This window comes from Mobula birostris, chromosome 22 (genome assembly GCF_030028105.1).
Source record: "Mobula birostris isolate sMobBir1 chromosome 22, sMobBir1.hap1, whole genome shotgun sequence".
Taxonomy (NCBI): Eukaryota; Metazoa; Chordata; class Chondrichthyes; order Myliobatiformes; family Myliobatidae; genus Mobula; species Mobula birostris.
In genome coordinates this window covers 9,359,247-9,382,599 of record NC_092391.1, presented here as the reverse complement: position 1 = coordinate 9,382,599, position 23,353 = coordinate 9,359,247, and the positions used below count along the sequence as shown (strand labels likewise).

Here is a 23,353-nt window from a genome sequence, read left to right as displayed (position 1 = left end):
TCACCAATGCCTTATACAACCTCATCATAACATTCCAGCTCTTATACTCAATACTTCAATTAATAAAGGCCAATGTACCAAAAGCTCTCTTAACGACCCTATCTACCTGTGACGATACTTTTAGGGAATTTTGTATCTGTATTCCCAGATCCCTCTGTTCCACTGCACTCCTCAGTGCCTTACCATTAACCCTGTATGTTCTACGTTGGTTTGTCCTTCCAACGTGCAATACCTCACACTTGTCAGTATTAAACTCCATCTGCCATTTTTCAGCCCATTTTTCCAGCTGGTCCAAGTCCCTCTGCAGGCTCTGAAAACCTTCCTCACTGTCTACTACACCTCCAATCTTTGTGTCATCAGCAAACTTGCTGATCCAATTTACCACATTATCATCCAGATCATTGATATAGATGACAAATAACAATGGACCCAGCACTGATCCCTGTGGCACACCACTAGTCACAGACCTCCACTCTGAGAAGCAATTCTCTACCACCACTCTCTGGCTTCTTCCATCCAGCCAATGTCTAATCCAATTTACCACCTCTCCATGTATACCTAGCGACTGAATTTTCCTAACTAACCTCCCATGCAGGACCTTGTCAAAGGCCTTACTGAAGTCCATGTAGACAATATCCACTGTCTTCCCTTCATCCACTTTCCTGGTAACCTCCTCGAAAAACTCCAACAGATTGGTCAAACATGACAATAGTTACTTTGAACTTTGACTTCTTTGGCCACAATGTTTCCACCTTTTAATGCAGACCGACCCTTTCTCCTGATCCACTTGGACCCCTCACATTGTCTCTAGATCCGTGAACTGCAAATGGGACATGGACAGCCATGATTTTGTTCTACCTTCACTCAAATCAAAGCTCTTTCAGCCTACAGCTTCTGCTCACAAAGAACCAATCCTGATACCATCTTCAAACCTGTTGACAAGGATGATGCTGTTATAGTCTGGTGAACTAACCTCAATGTTGCAGAGACCAGTTGTCAGTTCTCAGAAATAGCATCTTAACTCCTCACCTCCACCCTAACACTGAACAGCAGGCCATGGTCCAAATCAAAGGTATAGCTATTGGAACTCACATGGACCCAAGCTAGAACTTGTCATTTCGAGGTATACAAGTCTTTATTCCAGTACTATCCTCACTTCACAGATATACCATATTGTTCTATCCAGTCTTTGCCCACCTGATCCCTCTATAACACTCACACTCTGCAACTTAAAATGAATTTGTTTTCTGTGCTGATGAAAGTCTGAACTTTAATACCATTTTTCTTGCCATAGAGCTACCTGACCTGAGTGTTTCCAGTTTTATTCTGTTTCTTTTAATTATTGCTCCGAAAGTACTGAACAAAATGCACAATTATGGCTGAATGCAAATCTTCTTTTGCTCATTCCTACATTCTTTGAAAGGATGCCTCTCAACTCAAGTAAGCGCAAACATGGCTGATAGAATTCAAGAACAAACTAAAATCCAATACTTCCTCATGCTATGTTCATGAACCTCCAACAATACAGTAGTTTTAGCCCAAGCTGAAGCTCTCTAGTTGAGCTTTACTGCACAATTTTTAGAATTTGGACAATGGCTAACTGCAAAACTAAGGGAAAAAGTGTGCATCGATATAAACAAACATTTCTAAAACTAAGATCCATTTGTACAGCTTTATGCAGGATTTGAACTAAAACCTATACTGTGTATACCAGATTATGCCGGCTACGCTATTGAGGTCAATTAGAAACCATCTGAAACTGGCCAGCATGCTTCTGGGAAAAACTCTTTAACACAACTGAAGTGTTCCCAGAATCATAAAACTATGCAATGCGGAAACAGGCTCTTTGGCCCAACTTGTCCAGTCGACAAAGTTGTGTAACTAAGCTACTCCCATTTGCTACTGTCTTTTAGTGCTCAGCAGCCAATTCCACTATTTCAATTCAAACCTATGTTTCAGAAACAGAATCAGGTTTATTATCACTGTCTGATATAACATGAAATTTGTTGTTTTGTAACAGCATACAGTCCAAAGACAAATTACAAAACAAATAAATTGTACAAGAAAGGAAAAATATAGTGCTGCTCATGGACCATCCAGAAATCTGATGGCAGAGGTGAAGAAGCTACACCAGAATTATTGAATGTGGGTCTTCAGGTTCCTGTACCTTCTCCCTAATAGTAGCAATGAGAAGAGGGCATGTCCCAGATAGTGAGAGTCCCTAATGATGGATGCCGCCTTCTTGAGGCACCACATCTTGAAGACATCCTTGATATTGCAAGAGTTCCACCCACAATGGAGCTGGCTGAGTCTATAACCCTCTGCAGTCTTTTGCAATCCTATGCTTTGGAGCCACCATACCACTCTATGAAGCAACCAAGGTGCTTTCCACTGTATAAACAAGCAGCAAATCCTGGAGCAAGTCGGTAAAAGGCACAAGTTAACGGGTCCCCATTGCGATCTCTGACATTTGCCCCTACTTCAGCCAGGTATTGGTGTGCTCCATTTTTTTTTGTCTCAATCGGTACTGAAAGATTGTGGTATCTTGAAATTTCACACCTCGGTGAAACATGCTGCAACACTTAGTATGGCTTGGGGAAACCAGACATCCCACCTCTCCCGGAAGTTCCGGGAGTCTCCCGCATATTGATAGCAGCTCCCTGATGCCTGGAAATTATATACAATATCCCAGAAATCGATTTTTTTTGAGAGGAAGAGGGAGTGGGAGAGGGAGCATCCTGATTGGTCTCTCTTCATGCTAAGTAGACCTATCAGCTTTCTCTGTGGGTGGGCTTTGCAGTTGACCTCAAAAATAATGACAGTGTTGCTCACTGCACTGTTTGTAACAGTGACTTTTCTATTGCCCATGGTGGGTTAAAATGTAAACGTCATGTTGAGGTGAGTTTAACAGGTGTCATTTGTTCATTAGCGTAGCTAACATTATTTAAACTAGCTGGCTAGCTGCTAAGGAGCTACTCTATTGATGTCCTACGTGATGAGGCCAAATTCCCTGTAGACTTGCTTAAAGCTGTAATAGAATAAACATGATAATATAAGTACATATTTTAATGTCACATTTTCTGCATATACCCAACTTTGTTTACAGATTAGACAAAATCACGAAACGAAGTATTACATACACCCTTAGAGGTCGGCCGGGGGGCTGGGGGTGGGGGGTGGATATGGGGTTGCAGGGGGCAGGGTTGCTACCTCCGTGAAATGAGTTTTTGCAGGGTGCAATGTCTGGTATGGCACAGGGACTCTTGAGGCTCCACTGCATCAGGGAGGCCAACTTGGGCTTTGGCACGAGATGCAGGAATTGCTTTGCACACCAGAAAAAAAAAGAAACTTAAATATCTAGCCAAACACAAAATTTAACATGTAGATTTACATATTTTAAAGAATATAAAATAAGCAGAATTTTCATGTACATGAAAGGTTACATTTCTTACAGTTTACTTAACTCCTCCATTTCCATTTTTATCAATACACTTCCTCCTTTTCATTTCCAATGTTTCCAACTTGATTACTTCAGAAAATTTTCATTCTTACAAGCATAAAAGCTTTCATTTGACCCCCAAGCTGTTTCTGTTTGGTTCAGCAGGTTGTAAACACATCATGAAATTCTCTACATAATTAATTGCAGCACCAGTGAAAAGAAAAATAATATTAAGGCGGTAGAGCTTTCTGGTAGATACACTTTTACTCTTTGAGTGCTGACACCAGTGTGATTTATCCCTTTGCAAAAAGCTTGTAGATTTTGATGTGAATAATTATATTATTATTATTATTATTAGAGGGTCTCCTTGTGCTTAATCAAACACAGATAATGAACAAAACAGGACTGCAACAACTGTGTTAACAATCAAATTTATGGCATTGTAGCCTGATCTTTGGGTCTGTACTTGCCTCACTGACCAACTGAATTCACATACTGAGGGTGTCCTTATTTTATCACAAACAAGGGAAAATCTGCAGATGCTGGAAATCCAAGCAACATACACAAAATGCTGGAGGAACAGCAGGCCAAGTAGCATCTAGGGAAAAGAGTAAACAGTCAACGTTTTGGGGCTGAAACCCCTCCTCAAGCATTTTTTGTGGTGTCCTTATTTTCTGTTAATTTCGAAAAGCTATTACAAATCATTTTAAGCAACACACATCAAAGTTGCTGGTGAACGCAGCAAGCCAGGCAACATCTGTAGGAAGAGGTGCAGTCGACGTTTCAGGCCGAGACCCTTCGTCAGGACGAACTGAAGGAAGACTGAGTAAGGGATTTGAAAGTAGGAGGGGGAGGGATAGAGCCAAGAGCTGGACAGGTGATTGGCAAAAGGGGATACGAGAGGATCATGGGACAGGAGGTCCGGGAAGAAAGACAAGGGGGAGGGGAACCCAGAGGATGGGCAAGAGGTACATTCAGAGGGACAGAGGGAGAAAAAGGAGAGTGAGAGAAAGAATGTGTGCATAAAATAAGTAACAGATGGGGTACGAGGGGGAGGTGGGGCCTTAGCGGAAGTTAGAGAAGTCGATGTTCATGCCATCAGGTTGGAGGCTACCCAGACGGAATATAAGGTGTTGTTCCTCCAACCTGAGTGTGGCTTCATCTTTACAGTAGAGGAGGCCGTGGATAGACATGTCAGAATGGGCATGGGATGTGGCTTTGCTGAACATCTACGCTCTGTCCGCCAGAGAAAGCAGGATCTCCCAGTGGCCACACATTTTAATTCCACATCCCATTCCCATTCTGACATGTCTATCCACGGCCTCCTCTACTGTAAAGATGAAGCCACACTCAGGTTGGAGGAACAACACCTTATATTCCGTCTGGGTAGCCTCCAACCTGATGGCATGAACATCCACTTCTCGAACTTCCGCCTAGGCCCCACCTCCCCCTCGTACCCCATCTGTTACTTATTTTATGCACACATTCTTTCTCTCACTCTCCTTTTTCTCCCTCTGTCCCTCTGAATGTACCTCTTGCCCATCCTCTGGGTCCCCCCCCCCCCTTGTCTTTCTTCCCGGACCTCCTGTCCCATGATCCTCTCGTATCCCCTTTTGCCAATCACCTGTCCAGCTCTTGGCTCTATCCCTCCCCCTCCTGTCTTCTCCTATCATTTTGGACCTCCCCCTCCCCCTCCTACTTTCAAATCCCTTACTCACTCTTCCTTCAGTTAGTCCTGACGAAGGGTCTCGGCCTGAAACGTCGACTACACCTCTTCCTAGAGATGCTGCCTGGCCTGCTGCGTTCACCAGCAACTTTGATGTGTGTTGCTACAAATCATTTTGGTTTCCCAAGGAACATGCCTTATGATGCAAATATCTACTAAATGTTAAAGATAAAAAGTAAATCAGAAACTGAAATAAAAACAAAAAATGCTGTAAACATTCAGCAGGTCAAACAGCATCAGTTAACCCAGTTCTTACGAAAGACAGCAGACCTGAAACAACACACATCAAAGTTGCTGGTGAACGCAGCAGGCCAGGCAGCATCTGTAGGAAGAGGTGCAGTCGACATTTCAGGCCGAGACCCTTCGTCAGGACTAACTGAAGGAAGAGTGAGTAAGGGATTTGAAAGTTGGAGGGGGAGGGGGAGATCCAAAATGATAGGAGAAGACAGGAGGGGGAGGGATAGAGCCAAGAGCTGGACAGGTGATAGGCAAAAGGGGATACGAGAGGATCATGGGACAGGAGGTCCGGGAAGAAAGACAAGGGGGGGGAACCCAGAGGATGGGCAAGAAGTATATTCAGAGGGACAGAGGGAGAAAAAGGAGAGTGAGAGAAAGAAAGTGTGCATAAAAATAAGTAACAGATGGGGTACGAGGGGGAGGTGGGGCCTTAGCGGAAGTTAGAGAAGTCGATGTTCATACCATCAGGTTGGAGGCTACCCAGACGGAATATAAGGTGTTGTTCCTCCAACCTGAGTGTGGCTTCATCTTTACAGTAGAGGAGGCCGTGGATAGACATGTCAGAATGGGAATGGGATGTGGAATTAAAATGTGTGGCCACTGGGAGATCCTGCTTTCTCTGGCGGACAGAGCGTAGATGTTCAGCAAAGCGGTCTCCCAGTCTGCGTCGGGTCTCGCCAATATATAAAAGGCCACATCGGGAGCACCGGACGCAGTATATCACCCCAGTCGATTCACAGGTGAAGTGTTGCCTCACCTGGAAGGACTGTTTGGGGCCCTGAATGGTGGTAAGGGAGGAAGTGTAAGGGCATGTGTAGCACTTGTTCTGCTTACATGGATAAGTGCCAGGAGGGAGATCAGTGGGGAGGGATGGGGGGGACGAATGGACAAGGGAGTTGCGTAGGGAGCGATCCCTGCGGAATGCAGGGGGGGGGGGAGGGAAAGATGTGCTTAGTGGTGGGATCCCGTTGGAGGTGGCGGAAGTTACGGAGAATAATATGTTGAACCCGGAGGCTGGTGGGGTGGTAGGTGAGGACCAGGGGAACCCTATTCCTAGTGGGGTGGCGGGAGGATGGAGTGAGAGCAGATGTATGTGAAATGGGGGAGATGCGTTTAAGAGCAAAGTTGATAGTGGAGGAAGGGAAGCCCCTTTCTTTAAAAAAGGAAGACATCTCCCTCGTTCTAGAATGAAAAGCCTCATCCTGAGAGCAGATGCGGCGGAGACGGAAGAATTGCAAGAAGGGGATGGCATTTTTGCAAGAGACAGGGTGAGAAGAGGAATAGTCCAGATAGCTGTGAGAGTCAGTAGGCTTATAGTAGACATCAGTGGATAAGCTGTCTCCAGAGACAGAGACAGAAAGATCTAGAAAGGGGAGGAAAGTGTCGGAAATGGACCAGGTAAACTTGAGGGCAGGGTGAAAGTTGGAGGCAAAGTTAATAAAGTCAATGAGTTCTGCATGCGTGCAGGAAGCAGCGCCAATGCAGTCGTCGATGTAGTGAAGGAAAAGTGGGGGACAGATACCAGAATAGGCACGAAACATAGATTGTTCCACAAACCCAGCAAAAAGGCAGGCATAGCTGGGACCCATACGGGTGCCCATAGCTACACCTTTAGTTTGGAGGAAGTGGGAGGAGCCGAAGGAGAAATTATTAAGAGTAAGGACTAATTCCGCTAGACAGAGCAGAGTGGTGGTAGAGGGGAACTGATTAGGTCTGGAATCCAAAAAGAAGCGTAGAGCTTTGAGACCTTCCTGATGGGGGATGGAAGTATATAAGGACTGGACATCCATGGTGAAAATAAAGCGGTGGGGGCCAGGGAACTTAAAATCATCGAAAAGTTTAAGAGCGTGAGAAGTGTCACGAACATAGGTCGGAAGGGATTGAACAAGGGGTGATAAAACCGTGTCGAGGTATGCAGAAGTGAGTTCGGTGGGGCAGGAGCAAGCTGAGACAACAGGTCGGCCAGGACAGGCAGGTTTGTGGATCTTGGGTTGGAGGTAGAAACAGGAAGTGCGGGGTGTGGGAACTATAAGGTTGGTAGCAGTGGATGGGAGATCCCCTGAGCGGATAAAGTCAGTGATGGTGTGGGAGACAATGGCCTGGTGCTCCTTAGTGGGGTCACGATCGAGGGGTAAATAAGAGGAGGTATCCGTGAGTTGTCGCTGTGCCTCGGCAAGGTAGAGGTCAGTACGCCAGACTACAACAGCACCCCCCTTATTGGCGGGTTTAATAATAAGGTTAGGATTAGTGCGGAGGGAGTGGAGAGCAGAGCGTTCGGAAGGAGTGAGGTTGGAATGGGGACAAGGTGCGGTGAAGTCGAGACGGTTGATGTCCCGTCGGCAATTAGCGATAAAGAGATCCAGAGCAGGCAGAAGACCAGAGCGGGGTGTCCATGAAGAAGAGGAGGGTTGAAGACGGGAGAAGGGATCATCGGTGGGGGTGGAAGAGTCCTTGCTGAAGAAGTAGGCTCAGAGACGGAGAAAGAAAAGTTCCGCACCATGGCGAAATCGGAACTCGCTGAGGTGTGGGCGAAGGGGGACAAAGGTGAGGCCCTTACTGAGAACAGAGCGTTCTGCCTCCGACAGTTGAAGGTCGGAGGGGATGGTAAAGACCCGGCACGGATGAGAGCTGGGATCAGAGGCGGGAGGGGGGAGGCTGGGGGTGTCAGTAGAGAGGGGAGGATTGTGGTGAGAGGAAGGTGGAGCCTCTGAGGGCCCAGGAGTTGACAGTGGGATCTGAGGAAGACGGGGCTGCGGAGTTGTGGTGGGGGAAGGGGAGACGGGAGTCACAACAGCAGCACATAAAGACCCGGCCTGGAGTTCAAGGCTGGAATCTTGAGAGCTGGGATCAGAGGGGGAAGGGAGGAGGCTGCGGGTGTCAATGGAGAGGGGAGGGTTGGGGTGAGAGGAAGATGGAGCCTCTGAGGACTCAGGAGCTGACGATGGGATCTGAAGGAGACGGGATTGCAGAATGGTGGTTGGGGAAAGGGAGACGGGAGTCACAATAGCAGCACATAAAGACCCGGCCTGGAGTTCAAGGCTGGAGTCGCAGTTAGTGGTTGCGCAATCGCTGTGAAGGTGTCCATGATTGTTGCTGGAGTCCGGGTTTTGAATATGCCCTGAGGTGTTGGAGCCGGCGAGATCAATGGCAGGAACCGCAATCTGAAGCAGACCTGAAACATTGTTTCTCTTTCCACAGATACCGTATGACCCACTGAATGTATCCAACAGTTCTCATGTTTTATTCTGCTATTTATCGACAGGGGTAAATTTAAACAAATTGCTTTTAAAAGAGCTTTTAAAGTGTCGAAGCTGTTAAAAAGTCAATAATTTCCTGCCCACCTAATAATACAGACTTGATAAACTCACATTATGCCCAGTATTAAATCAGCTGATCTTAATCAGTGACTGGGATCATTCCTGTACTGTGGGTGAAAACAACCAGATATCCTGCACTATGCTGGAAGTAAGCAAGCCTGGATTCAAGAGGAGATCAAAAAATGGAAATCGGAAAAATGGAAAGTCCTAGAAATTTCTTGATGCCCACTGGAAAGATATCCAAACAACATGCACTAATGAGCATAAAAGCTTCTGCTGAAGGAAGCTGTAAGTGGATATTGCATGGGCTGGAGAATCTATGTTTTGAGGAGGGATTGGTGAGCGTGGGTTGTTCTTTTGAAACAAAGGAGATTGAAGGGAAATTTAGCTGAGTGTTAAAATTATTAAAAAGCAAACACGAGGAAATCTGCAGATGCTGGAATTTCAAGCAACACACATCAAAGTTGCTGGTGAATGCAGCAGGCCAGGCAGCATCTGTAGGAAGAGGTACAGTCGACGTTTCGGGCCAAGACCCTTTGTCAGGACTAACTGAAAGAAGAGCTAGTAAGAGATTTGAAAGTGGGAGGAGGAGGGAGAGATCCGAAATGATAGAAGAAAACAGGAGGGGGAAGGATGGAGCCAAGAGCTGGACAGTTGATTGGCAAAAGGGATATGAGAGGATCATGGGACTCATGGGACAGGAGGCCTAGGGAGAAAGAAAAGTGGGGGGGAGGAGAACCCAGAGGATGGGCAATGGGTATAGTGAGAGGGACAGAGGGAGAAAAAGGAAAGAGAGAAAGAATGTGTGTATATAAATAAATGGCAGCCACATATTTTAATTCCACGTCCCATTCCCATTCTGATATGTCTATCCACGGCCTCCTCTACTGTAAAGATGAAGCCACACTCAGGCTGGAGGAACAACACCTTATATTCTGTCTGGGTAGCCTCCAACCTGATGGCATGAACATTGACTTCTCAAACTTGCGCTAATGCCTCACCTCCCCCTCGTACCCCATCCATTATTTATTTATATACACACATTCTTTTTCTCTCTCTCCTTTTTCTCCCTCTGTCCCTCTCACTATACCCCTTGCCCATCCTCTGGGCTCCCCACCCTTTTCTTTCTCTCTAGGCCTCCTGTCCCATGATCCTCTCATATCCCTTTTGACAATCACCTGTCCAGATCTTGGCTACATCCCTCCCACTTCTGTCTTCTCCTATCATTTCGGATCGCCCCCTCCCCCTCTCAAATCTCTTACTAGCTCTTCTTTCAGTTAGTCCTGACGAAGGGTCTCAGCCCAAAACGTCGACTGTACCTCTTCCCAGAGATGCTGCCTGACCTGCTGCGTTCACCAGCAACTTTTGTGTGTGTTAAAATTATGAGAGGGCTGGATAAGTTGAATAGGAAGGCTTCTGTTCACTTAGCAAATAGGTTAATACCTTATTAATTTAAGTTTACTGATAGAAAGACAGGACAGGGTTGTGGATTTTTTCCCCTCACATGGAGTGACAGGAGTCTGGAACTTAATACTTAATTGGGTGGCAAAGATAGAAATCCTCATAGTACTGGGATGATCATAGCTGAGAAAGCATTAAATAAGAAGTCCCCAATTCCACACGGAGTTTTAAGATATGTAGCTCCTTCCGTTAACCCTCTTTCAGGGCAGTCCAAGCTGCAACAGAGGAAATGGTGGTATATTGAGCTGGTGGACTGGAGAATTTCCAGTACACAGCTCATCACCAGGAATGGAACTAATTCTTACACATCTTCTAAATAATCAACTACAGGAGAAACAAGCTTATTTAGTGACAAAATCTGAAACGAAAATGAAATTTAAAGTAACAGCATCTCAAGTGCAATGTAAGGAATGAACAAGCCAAAGGGAAAGCTGGCACTGAAGAGTGTGATATTTGTGACTTGATAGTTAACTTACAAGCTGTCAATTTTATAGCTCAGGAAGCTTTGTGCAAATTAGTAGCTTTTACTATAAAACAAGAAACATCTAACATCAAAAATTAAATTATTAAAAATTTTGTTACTAATCTAGGACGTTCTTTTCAAATGTTCAAATTATTTTTCTTCAGAATTAATGAGGATATTTAAAGTTGCACAAACCTTTTACAAAAGATCTTGTGCATCCACTAATCACTGGGTCAGGATTAGCAGTTTTTTTGTATAGCCCTTAGCTGCTCCCCACAACATTAAGATGACTTGATACCACAAGCATTTCAGGAATTCACCCCCACAAAGGGGTCAAAAAGAGGCCAAAAGTTCACATAACAAATGCTGCACCATTAACCCTTTAAACACAAACTGAAGCAGATGTTCCACTGGCAAGGAAACATTGAGTGAAAACACAGCACTTTTGGTGCCGGGAAAGAACACTAAATTATCAATGCACTATACGCCATCTATTTTTCTTGATGGCTCGTTGCCACAAAACTCTATTAGAATTAACCCATTCCACGACTGTGGAATGCACAAAGGCAAATGGATTGGCCATTAGTCTGGGGAAAACAGACAATGAAATCAGAGAAATCAGTACAGTAGATTAGATGAGGGCCATGAGTAACAGTACAAGACGGGGAAGGAATTGAAGCTTAGAGACAGAGAGACGGTTGAACAACTCCAAGAAAACCCATCATGAAAAGTATTTAATTTAAAGTATCTCCCCCACATTAGACTCAATGACAGACTTGGCTCTATTTAACCTAAACCATAGCAAACCTCAATTGTGCAGTTCCAGTGGTCCAATTCTATCCTCAGACCAATGCTGGAAAATGAGAAAAGTGGCGTTCTGACATGCACCACAGTTAATTGACATTACTACTCACATCTACTCTATGGGCACAAGAGGAAACTAAGGAATATGTGAGACATGCTTTAAATCATAATTCAAATTATTTGTGCACATAAATGTCGTCAGTGGCTTTCCAGGTCTTGAACTGGAAAATTCTTGGGCTTGGATATTCCTGAAGACATCACCTAAATTTTCAATTCTACAATCAGCTAAAGCTTGCAACTGTGTTGTAAGTTATTCAATTGTACGAATTAAGGACATTTTTAAGGAATCCAATAATGTTGGATAAAACACATCTGACAAAAAGATAAATTACTAACCCATTCTTAAACAAATTCCAACAGTTCGAATCATCCTACCCAATTCCTCAGAAATGTGATGTTAGAGATATTATGGTAGAATAACTTCCGTCTTACTGGTCTGCAAATTGGCTAATTTTTTTTAAATCTTTCCTTATTTGAATTAAAACATTGCGACAAAATCTGTAGCACTATTAAACCCCAATCTCATTTTCTGATTTATGGTTGCGAATAAAACGGATCCATGCATTTCTATTAAAAAAATTGTAAAAAGGTGATAGAAGCAGTATTTCATATGCCTGCAAAGAAGCTGCACTATATCTTTAAGCTTTGTGGGGGCCGCAGCTGTACTCTCTATGAATAGCACAATGAATAGAACATGGGGGGGGGGGGGAGGAGGAAGTGAACTAGCCAGCAAATTCACAAGTGCTTGGGTTTGAATTCAGATTTTATATATGGCCACAAGTTTAAATTTGTGTTTTCTACAAATGGAAACAGGCTAAAGTAATATGATATAATTTATAGAAATACCAGCTGCTGTGATAGGATTAGTTAACCTTTATAAGTAAATGTGAAATGGTGTGAGCCCACCAATTGAGAGACACATCATGTCATCTTCCATAACTCTATTTTAAAAGTGGTTAAATATTTTTTCTTTATTTGAATTTAACTGCAGCTGTTTCAGTATTTTCACTAATAACACATTTTATTTTAATACATATTAAGAATACAGCCTAATTTATATGTGGTCAGAATTGCTAATGTTTCATAAAAGACAAAAATCATTGAAAGAACCATGAGAACTTCCAGGTTGTAGATAACTTTAAACAAAACATCCTCAGAACATGCTCATATTTTTTGAGAGACAGTGAGAGAGAACGTGAGAAAGTGCCAGTGAGAGAGAAGGGGAAGAGTGGAGGAGTAGGTCAGAGGAAGGATGAATGTGTTTTGTATTAACACAAAGCCATTCATTTAGCAAGGTTTGATTTCCTTCTGCAAGGAAGTGTGAGAAAATTGCTCATGAAAAATGTGTCAGTTTAGAACTGGCACAGGATACCTAAATTCATATTTGCGCAGGACAGCATGTCTGTGGTGGTAGTTAAGGCTATTTTGTTTTACTATATTTAACATTGTTACTTTAAAGTGCTTCAAACACTTCTAAAATGCAACTAGTTGTAAATCAGTGAAAATGCAATGATTTAAGTTCCAACTAAAAATTGGACTATGTCCTGAGCCCCTTCCTCTCCTCCGTATACACCCACAATTCCAATCTGCTGATCAAATTTGCAGATGACATGACATTGATAAGCTTTATTTCCAACAATGATGAGACAGCCTACAGAGGAGAAGTCAATGCCCTGAGACAGTGCTGCCAAGAAAACAAACTCTCCCTCAATGACGCAAAAACGAAGGAGTTGATCATGGATTACAGGAGGAATGGAGACAGTCTAGCCCCTATTGACATCAATGGGACTGTAGTTGAGAGGGTGATCCTTGGTATACACATCACTGAGGATCTCACCTGGACTGTACATACCGGCTGTGTGGTGAAAAAAGCACAACATCACCTATTTCACCTCAGATAGCTGAAGCAGCCCCCAAATCCTCAGGACCTTCTACAGGGGCACCATCGAGAGCATCCTGACTGGCTGTGTCATCGCCTGGTACGGGAACTGTACTACTGTCAATTCCAGGGCACTGCTGAGTGGTGCAGACAGCCCAGTGCACCTGTGGATTCAAGACATTCTTGGCAGCAGGTACATGAAAAAGGGCCCAGAGGATCATCAGAGACTCCAGCCACCCCAACCACAAACTGCTACCGTCTGGCAAACAGTACCACAGCATTAAGGTCAGGATCAAAAGCCCCAGGACAGCTTCTTTCACCAGGCCATCAAATTTATCAATATACGATGATCTGATTGCATATCTCCCTGTGATCTGATTGTGTATCAGACTACACATTCATGTATACAGAACAATTATGTATACACTCTGAGTGTTTGGGCAATATTCTCCCACATTTCACCTCTCTGTCACTTGCACATCGCGACAGAGATGCAACATAAAAGTTTTCCACAAGACCACAATACACAGGAGCAGAATTAGGCCATCTGGCCCATTGAGTTTACTCCTCCATTCAATCATGGCCGATCCTTTGTTTTCTCCTCCTCAACCCCAGTTCCCGGCCTTCTCCCCATAACCTTTGCTGCAACGTCCAATCAAGAACTTGTCAATCTATGCCTTAAATACACCCAACAACCTGGCCTGCACAGCTGCATGTGGCAACAAATTCCACAAATTCACCACCCTTTGGCTAAAGAAGTTTCTCCGCATCTGTTTTGAAAGGGGGCCCCTCTATCCTGAGGCTGTGCCCTCTTGTCCTAGACTCTCCCACCATGAGAAACATCTTTTCCTCATCTAGTCTGTCTAGGCCTTTCAACATTCGAAAAGTTTCAATGAGATCCTCCCCCACCCACCAATCCTTCTGAATTTCGATGAGTACAGATACAGAGCCATCAAATGTTCCTCGTGTGATAACCCTTTCATTCCTGGAATCATCTTTGAGAACCTCCTCTGGACCCTCTCCAATGCCAGCCTATCTTTTCTAAGATGAGGGGCCCAAAACTGTTCACAATACGCAAGTTGAGGCCTCACCAGTGCCTTAGAAAGCCTCAGCATCACATCCTTGCTCTTGTATTCTAGATCTCTTGAAATGAATGCTAACATAGCACTTGACTTCCTCACCACCGAATCAACCTGAAAGTTAACCTTCAGGGTGTTCTGCACAAGGACTCGTCCCGCTGCATCTCAGGTTCCTGGATTTGCTCCCCATTTAGAAAATAGTCCACACGTTTATTTCTATTACCAAAATGCATGACCGTGCATTTTCCAACATCGTATTTCATTTGCCGCTTTCTTGCCCGTTCTCCTGATCTGTCTAAGTCCTTCTGCATCTTACCTGTTTCCTCAACACTACCTGCTCCTCCGCCAATCTTCATATCATCTGCAAACTTGGCAACAAAGCTATCTATTCCATCATCTAAATTATTTATATACAGCATAAGAAGTGGTCCCAACACCGACCTCTGCGGACACCATTAGTCACTGGCAGCCAACCAGAAAAGGATCCTTTTATTCCTACTCGCTGCCTCCTACCAATCAGCCAATGCTCAAACCATGTTAGTAACTTTCCTGTAATACCATAGGCTCTTATCTTGGTAAGCAGCCTCATGTGTGGCACCTTGTCAAAGGCCTTCTGAAAGTCCAAATATACAACATCCACTGCATCCCCTTTATCTATCCTACTCAATGAATTCCAAGGGGTTCATCAGGCAAGATCTTCCCTGAAGGAAATCATGCTGAATTTGTACTATCTTGTCCTGTGTCACCAAGTACTCCATCACCTCATCCTTAACAATTGACTCTAGCATCTTCCCAACCACTGAGGTCAGGCTAACTGGTCAATGATTTCCTTTCTGCTGCCCTCCTCCTTTCTTAGAGTGGAGTGACATTTGCAATTTTCCAGTCCTCTGGCACCATGCCAGAGTTCAATGATTATGATTCAATGATTTTTTGAAAGATTATTTCTACTGCCACCACAATCTCTAACACTATCTCCTTCAGAATCCTAGGATGCAGTTCATCTGGTCCAGGTGACTTAAGTACCTTTAGGTCTTTCAACTTTTTGAGTACCTTCTCTCTTGTAATAGTAACCGCATCCACTTCTCTTCCTTCACCCACTGCAACATCAGACATACTGCTTGTATCTTCCACAGTGAAGATTGATGCAAAATATTTAGTGCATTAGCCATCTTCTTGTACCATTATTTCTCTTGCCTCATTTTCTAGCCGTCCTAAATCCACTCGTTCTCTATTATTTTTAACATACTTGAAAAAACTTATACTATCCACTTTGATAATATTTGCTAGCTTGCTTTCATGTCATCTTTTCCCATCTAATGATTTTTAGTTGCATTCTGTAGTTTTTTTTTTAAACTTCCCAATCCTCTATCTTCCCACTAATTTTTGCTTTGTTGTATGCCCTGTCTTTTGCTTTTACAATAGCTTTGACTTCCCTTGACAGCCATGGTTGTACTATTTTATCATTTGAGTACTTCATTTTTGGAATACACATGTCATGCACCTTCCTCATTTTTCCCAGAAATGTATGCCATTGTTGCTCTGCTGACATCCCTGCCAGCACTTCCATCCAATGTACTTTGGCCAATTCCTCCCTCATACCACTGTAATTTCCCTTACTCCACTGGAATAATGCTACATCAGACTTTACTTTCTCCCTATCGAATTTTAAGATGAACACAATCATATTGTAATCACTGGTTCCTCAAGCTTTTTTTTTTTACCTTAAACTCATTAATCACCTCCCATTCATTACATAACACCCAATCCAGTACACCTGATCCTCTAGTAGGCTCAACGATGAACTGCTCTAAAAAGCTATCTCTCAGGTATTCAACAAACTCTCACTCTCTTGAGATCCATTACCAACCTGATTTTCCCCAATCGACCTGCATGTTAAAATCTCCCATGACTACCATAACATTGCCCTTTTGACTTGCCTTTTCTATTTCCTGTTGTAATGTGTGGTCCTCCTCCCAGCCACTGTTGGGAGGCCTGTATATAACCGCCATCAACATCCTTTTACCCTTGCAGTTTCTCAACTCAACCCACAAGGACTTAACATCTTCTAATCCTATGTCACATCTTTCTACTGATTAGATGCCATTCTTTACCGGTAGAGCCACACCACCCCTTCTGCATACCTTCCTATAGCTCTGATATAACGTGTAACCTTGGACATTCAGCTCCCAACTACAACCATCCTTCAGCCATGATTCAGTGATGGCCACAACATCATACAGGTACCTGGCAATCTGTAATATTGCAACAAGATCATCCACCTTATTCCTTATACTATGCACATTTAGATACAACACCTTTGTATTTGCTATCCTTTCTGATTCTACCTCCCTAATGATCTGACACTCAGCCTGTCAACTGCAACTAAGTCCCATCACCTGCCTGCCCTTCCTGACAGTCTGACTGCACGCTATCTTTACTTTTTTACCATCTGTCCTATCCTGAGTTCCTTCACTCTGGTTCCCACCCTCTGCCAAATTAGTTTCAGCCCTCCCCAATAGCTCTAACAAACCTGTCCACGGGTTCAGGTGCAACCCGTCACTTTTGAACAGGTCATAACTCCCCCAGAAGAGATCCCAATGATCCAAGAACCTGAAGCCCTGCCTCCTGCATCAGCTTCTCAGCCACACATTTATCTGCCAAATCATCCTGTTTCTACCCTCACTGGCATGTGGCACAGGCAGCAATCCAGAAATTACTACCCTGGAGGTCCTGCTTCTCAGCTTTCTACCTAGCTCTCCAAATTCTCTTTTCAGGACCTCATTGCTTTTCCTTCTTATGTCATTAGTACCAATACGTATCAAGACATCTGCCTACTCCCACTCCCTCTCCAAAATGTTGTGGACGCGATCTGAGACATCCCTGACCCTGGCACCTGGGAGGCACATACCATCCAGGCATCCTGTTCACATCCACATAATCTCCTGTCTGTTCCCCTCACTATTATATCCCCTGTCACTGCCGCTCCCTTCTCCCTCTTTCCCTTCTGCACCACAGACTCGTGCTCAGTGCCTGTAACCCGGTTGCCATGGCATTCTCCCAGGAGGTCATCCCCCACTAAAGTATCCAAAGTGGTATACTTGTTTTTGAGGGGAATGGCCACAGGGGTGCTCTGCTCTAACTGCCTATTTCCATTTCTCCCAACAGTCATCCAGCTACTTGCCTCGTGCAACTTTGGAGTGACTACTTCCCTGTAACTTTGACCAATTATCTCCTCACTCTCCCATACAAGCTGAAGGTCATTCAGTTGCTGCTCCAGATCCCCAACACTGTCATCAAGGAGCTGCAGCCTGATGCACTTCACGCAGATGTAGTTCTCCGACATCTGGCACCAACAGCACACCACAGCCATTTAAATGGTACAGAAAGGGAGGGAAAAAAACCAAAAAGGAAACCTTAACAGCCATTTTACACAGAGCCGAAGCCTTTTTTGAGCCAAAGCGTGTCGCTTCTACTCTCACCACTGGCCTACTCCCAACAATGGCCAACCCACTTATCCCTTCTGTAGTTTTATTTAGTTTGTAGAGCTCTGTTGACATCACTGATAGGTCCTGTATAATGGACAAACCCCCGTAAAGCTCTCTTTAAATAACCGCCATCGACCTGCGAGAAGTAACTTTGTAGGGCTCTGTTGACGCCGCTGATAGCCCCTGTACAATTTTCACTCCCTTGGATACAAGAAGTTAAATTTACTATTCTAATCTAATGAAAAACCTTGGCACCTCTGACAACATTTGTGCCATGCTTCACAGACTGCTTAAGGTTTCCAGAGGAGCTCTATGGTGCTCTGGCCTGTCTATACCACTCCATTACATCTCAGGCACATCCACTCAGTTCCAGGACCACCTGCATCAACAAGATCATCCTCCAGATCCAGCAAAAGAGAATGGAGACACAGTTAGCAAGTGCACGTGGCTGGTTCTACTCGAATTTATGGGCTATTGAGAAGGCTGGAATGAATGACACTTTTGTTTAACAAATTAATGTAACTAAGAATTTATATTTTTCTTTGCATATTTTATATTATTGCTAAAAACATGAGGATATTTTGTTATCTATCATCGGGAAAACGTGTATGACATTGCATCTACAAGAGGACATGCTCCTTTTACGTAAATATGTCACTACTAACTGTTCAGATTATACAAGGGAAAACTGGGATCTCAAGAGGGGCAGAACATTATTATCCTAGCAAACTATTCTTATTTACCCATCAGTAATGAATTACTGTATTTTTAAAAATAAGTACAACTCATTTCAATTCCAAGAACAAAAGATTCACTAGGAAACAAGCAATGCCTCTGCTAAAGCACACATTTCCCTTCAAGAGAAACTGATTTTTCACTCACTCTGAACATCCTTGGCCTCTCTTTGCATTAGCCTAAAGGCAGTCTGTAAATTACACTCTCTTTCAATTACAGTAATTTGCCTGTTTCTGTTGAATTCGCTCCTTCAGACATATACAAAACCCATTTCCGCAGATCAAATTCACCTTCATAGATGTCAAGAGCAATCGATGGACAGTGATTTGAAATATTTTTGCACATCAAATAAGGGAAAGAAGGAACCTTAGGAGGGCTTTTTCTCTCTTCACCTACTCAATATTAATTAAAATATGGCAAAGGGCAGACTAGGCTGGAATAATTAGTTAATTACAAAAACACAGAATCCAAATACAGAAATTTTGAAAATACCTGCCATTCATTACAGTAGACAATACTTTTCTTGACAGATATTCTTGAACAAAATGCTCCTTGTGTAGGCCTAATAAAAAGGAAACTGCAAAAGATATTCTCCAAAATTTCACTGGAAAGCTGAGTTCTTTACTTCTCATTGGCTTGGATTCTCAACGAAGTCATAGTGTCCAGACACAAAATCCCACAAAGCATCAAACAAAATAGTGACAGTAAATAAGTAGAACCACAGTGCAAACAAGGTACATTACAAGGAAACAATATGATCACTATGATAACTGTGGGCAATCATATGCCAGTGGAGCACAACTCAAATGCCGTGTCAGTTTAACTTGTAAATTCATTCAGGCTGAACTTAGGCAGTTGTACTCTGGTGAACAGAGATAACTTTCAAACGAGCTTTTCCTAGTGATTACGTAAAAATTAATGCACATCAAGTCAGATATATCCTTGCATCAGAAAGTACCAACTGTAGGAGATAGCTTCCACTTACAAATGTTGAAAGGGTTGAGCCACATGGCCATTCTATGCAAAATGTGTTTATACCCTGAAGTATTTTGATTGGTTTTAAACTTAAGATGCAAAAAAATACAATTCATAAACTGACATGTATAAACAACAGATTTCTTCATTCTGCCAACATCACTGCATGTTGCCACACAAAATGAACTGATGTTTGTGTGCCGTTGCTAATATCCAGCCACACATGCACTTTGTAGCATACAGCTGCCTGAACACAATAGTGGCTTGTCGATTTTCAGAACTAAAACATGCAGACCTGGTGCCGGGAGAAGTGTTATTAACTCCTGTCCCACCCAAACTCTCCAGCAGAAATGCCAGCACTGCTAAGTACTGCTCATCCTAGTAATGCTATCAGTAATGGCACACTCGCTCAGCCCCAATACTCTTCCCAGGCATGGTCTTCTCCAGCTGCAGCTTAATTTCCTGTGACTTGCCTAATTACTGTAATTAAGGATTAATTGCCATTAATTATTCACACATAAGCTCATCGCAAATCATGGGGTAAATGTCTTATGAAAGCTGCCATACAAGCCATGTATAAACACACTGGGATGCTCCAGGCAGGCAAATCTATCACTCAGCCCTGAAGCGAATCCGTGCACTCTGTTAAAGAAATGTTCCATGTCCCTCAAATCAGCCATCTTTCCAGGTAGATGACAATGGATCATGTTTCATATTCTAAAATGACAACCAGGTCACTATAACCAAAAAAAAAACACAAAAATATAAAGCCATAAAATGGGGAAAATTTATCATTGACAAAAAATGCCATTTACAAAGACCCACGAAGTTGTATCAACAATTATTATTTTTAAAAAGCTGCCCTGGGTTTGTTTTTTTTAAACAAAGTAAAAATGTGTAATTATTATGATGCTATTTTTTGCAGCAGACTGATACACGAAACATTTTAATTTAGATACATAACACTGTGCTCTGATTAAAACATTTATGTTAATGGACCTTCTGTCGGGTATTTAACATACTACAGACTGCAACATTATCTACAGCTCTTTTATTACTGTACTTCTGTATAGAAGCTGCAATAGACAAAGAAACTTAACAAAGCAGACAATAGCCTAAATGAACAGACCTGACCAAAGTACTGTACTATTATGAGCAGTCTTGATTTTCACACATGCTTAGAAGGATTCAGCTACTTGAATTCAACTAAGTCCAGAGCAGGACTGTTATTTGGTATTGTGACCTCCTCCCTCCATTTCAACGAAACAAATTCACAATAAACAACCAGAACTTATCTTTTGCAAATCTATATTGAAAATTTTCCTCAATCTTCAGATCATTCAAATTATGAATAGTAGATCTCCATAATCAGATTAATTTTCATCATCTGCTTTACCACAATGAATAAAGGTAATACTTTATACTAAATAATTGTTGATTTTATTTTCAACTTCTGAAAGTAGGAAAGACTTATTGTAGTACAGTTAATCATTATTTAGAAACAATAATCCAAACAGAGATACTGTGTTAAATTATTTACATGGTGTGCTGCTAACTGCTACTGCTTAGGTAGATCCCAGATGTCTGGAGAACTGACTTCATCAGAAGGCAAGTTTTCCATTTGCAGCCATTATGAGGTTGTAAGGGTGTCTGCGGCTATCGGTTGATTACGTGTTGTTATCCAGTTGGGAAATCCTTCTACTATTTAACAGTTCACTGACCGGGCTAACAAGCCAAATAACCACTTCAGCATGATCTGCACTATCACCTACTTCAGTAGAGAAGGATGGGGGAAAAATGCAGTTAAAAAATAGAAAAATAAGAGCCTCAAGTTTTACACAAACCACAAGGGTATATTTTCACATCTTCTAGTTTCATTGGAAAATTGATGGTCATGCTTTCTATTTGTTTTAAGTTATTTATCTTTACAATAATTATATGCATATGATGGCAAGATAAAGAATTTACTTTCTATATTCACAAAATGTTATAAATTTCATAATCTTTGACAAAATAATCAAATTAACACACTGAGAGCTATTCTGGTTACTGTTTCGGGACCAAAGATAGTAATCGGCTGGACAAGGTGGACTATGCTTTGTAATCAAAACCAATTTCTCCAGTCAAATTGCTTTCAGTTATAATTACAATGGGAACCTCTTAATTAGAGCACCCTGTGGTGAGCAAAGTGTTTCTTTTATCCAAACACGCCTATTAACTAACCACTGTAGAATGAGGAATAACTCAGCTCTTGAAATTATTTCTTACTGCACAACTTTTTAAAAAGAGCTAGGTTTACATAAAGGAGCACTTGGTGTTTCAGAATTTCCACTACTGCTTATAGCAGTTGTCTAACATCCATCTAACTCCTACTGCATTTGTTTTAGCAAACAAGAATGTGAAAATAACATGGCCCTAGATGGGAATATCACCAAAATGAACAATCCCCTCCCATGGTTATGGGCAGACCAATCCCTCTGTACACGACGCGCATGTACTGCACCAAATTCTTTACAAGATAAGGGAACCTCAGGAACAAACCTCTTCCTTTATTACTCAGAAGCTACACTGACCCCTTGCTGTAACACAACAAATAACTCCACCATGTGCTTATTATTGTGCACACAAAACCTGCTCCAGTGTATTTCACCTGTGCATTAATTCTACCCTTCTCTGGTCTAATATTACCCCTGCAATTTGCCTATAATATGCCATTAATGGTTTTGGAACCTTTATTTCCCTAATCAAGATTAGTAGATAACATACATTTATATTTCTACTTTCAAAATAACTGACCACAGACAAACCTAAATGGAAAAAAAAACATATTTCTAAAATCTGAAAAGTGCATCATATTCATAAAATATACCCAAGTAAAAAAAATCTTCAGTGTTGTCTGCAGCCCTTCAGACACAAACTGCAGACAGGCAGATTCTGATACCTAAAAGCTGCTAACACTTATCATGCCAGTTCACAGATGCATTACCATCAATGTCTTCTAATTGATACTTTCCTACTTATCGTCACCTTGCCAGTCAGCCAGCTGCCGAACAGTGCCATGTCACTTTCCATTTATGGACTCCCAACTCCCTTGATCTGGGTAATTAGAGTTTATGTGTTAATTGGTGTAAATACATAGAAGGGGCTTGCAGGCATAAATTTCAAAGCTAAACCATAAATTGTGTGACTGATGAGCTGGGAGAATGCTTAAACCGGAACAAGTGTCACGTCCACTTCCATCATGTGAAAAATGCTTATTTGTTTGAAGACAAAATTGAGAGGTTTAAGTTTAGTTAGCTTTTAATGAGCTGCACAATAGCTTCAACTATTTAGGATGTATTGCATCATATGAGTGTACAAAATAATTTACTGCTGCAAAAAAAAATGCCTGTAAACTTTGTTGGCCTTTCTAACTGAGATTATATAGTCTGTGTGAGTTTCACTACATATTTCTCATTTATAGTCATAATTATAACGACACAGAATTCTCCAAACACAAAAAGTTAACATGAATGAATGCTATAATTACAGAACAATATGCTTAGGTTTCATTCCGTGTGACAAATTGTTTGAAGCTGGTTTTTTGAGGTTTTCAAATTGGTTAAAGGAAATGCATGAAGATTTTTGAAACAAGGGCTGATTTAAACTATGGTATTAAACCCCCAAGGAGAAGTACCAAAGCCACTCTCTTAA

General features: G+C 42.4%; 1 protein-coding gene across 4 annotated transcripts in view; it reads right to left on the bottom strand.

Moving 5' to 3' along the window:
- LOC140186078 (pre-B-cell leukemia transcription factor 3) overlaps nt 1-23,353 on the bottom strand; it is a 215,890-nt gene that overhangs the window by 92,084 nt on the left and 100,453 nt on the right. Inside the window, exon 1 of one of the 4 annotated variants that reach the window (XM_072239942.1) lies at nt 19,178-19,322. The exons of the other annotated variants lie outside the window; for them this stretch is intronic. Within the exon in view, the coding sequence (XP_072096043.1) occupies nt 19,178-19,184 (7 nt within the window). The 5' untranslated portion in view covers nt 19,185-19,322. Of the gene's footprint in view, nt 1-19,177; nt 19,323-23,353 lie in introns of those variants that run through there. 4 annotated transcript variants of the gene reach the window in all.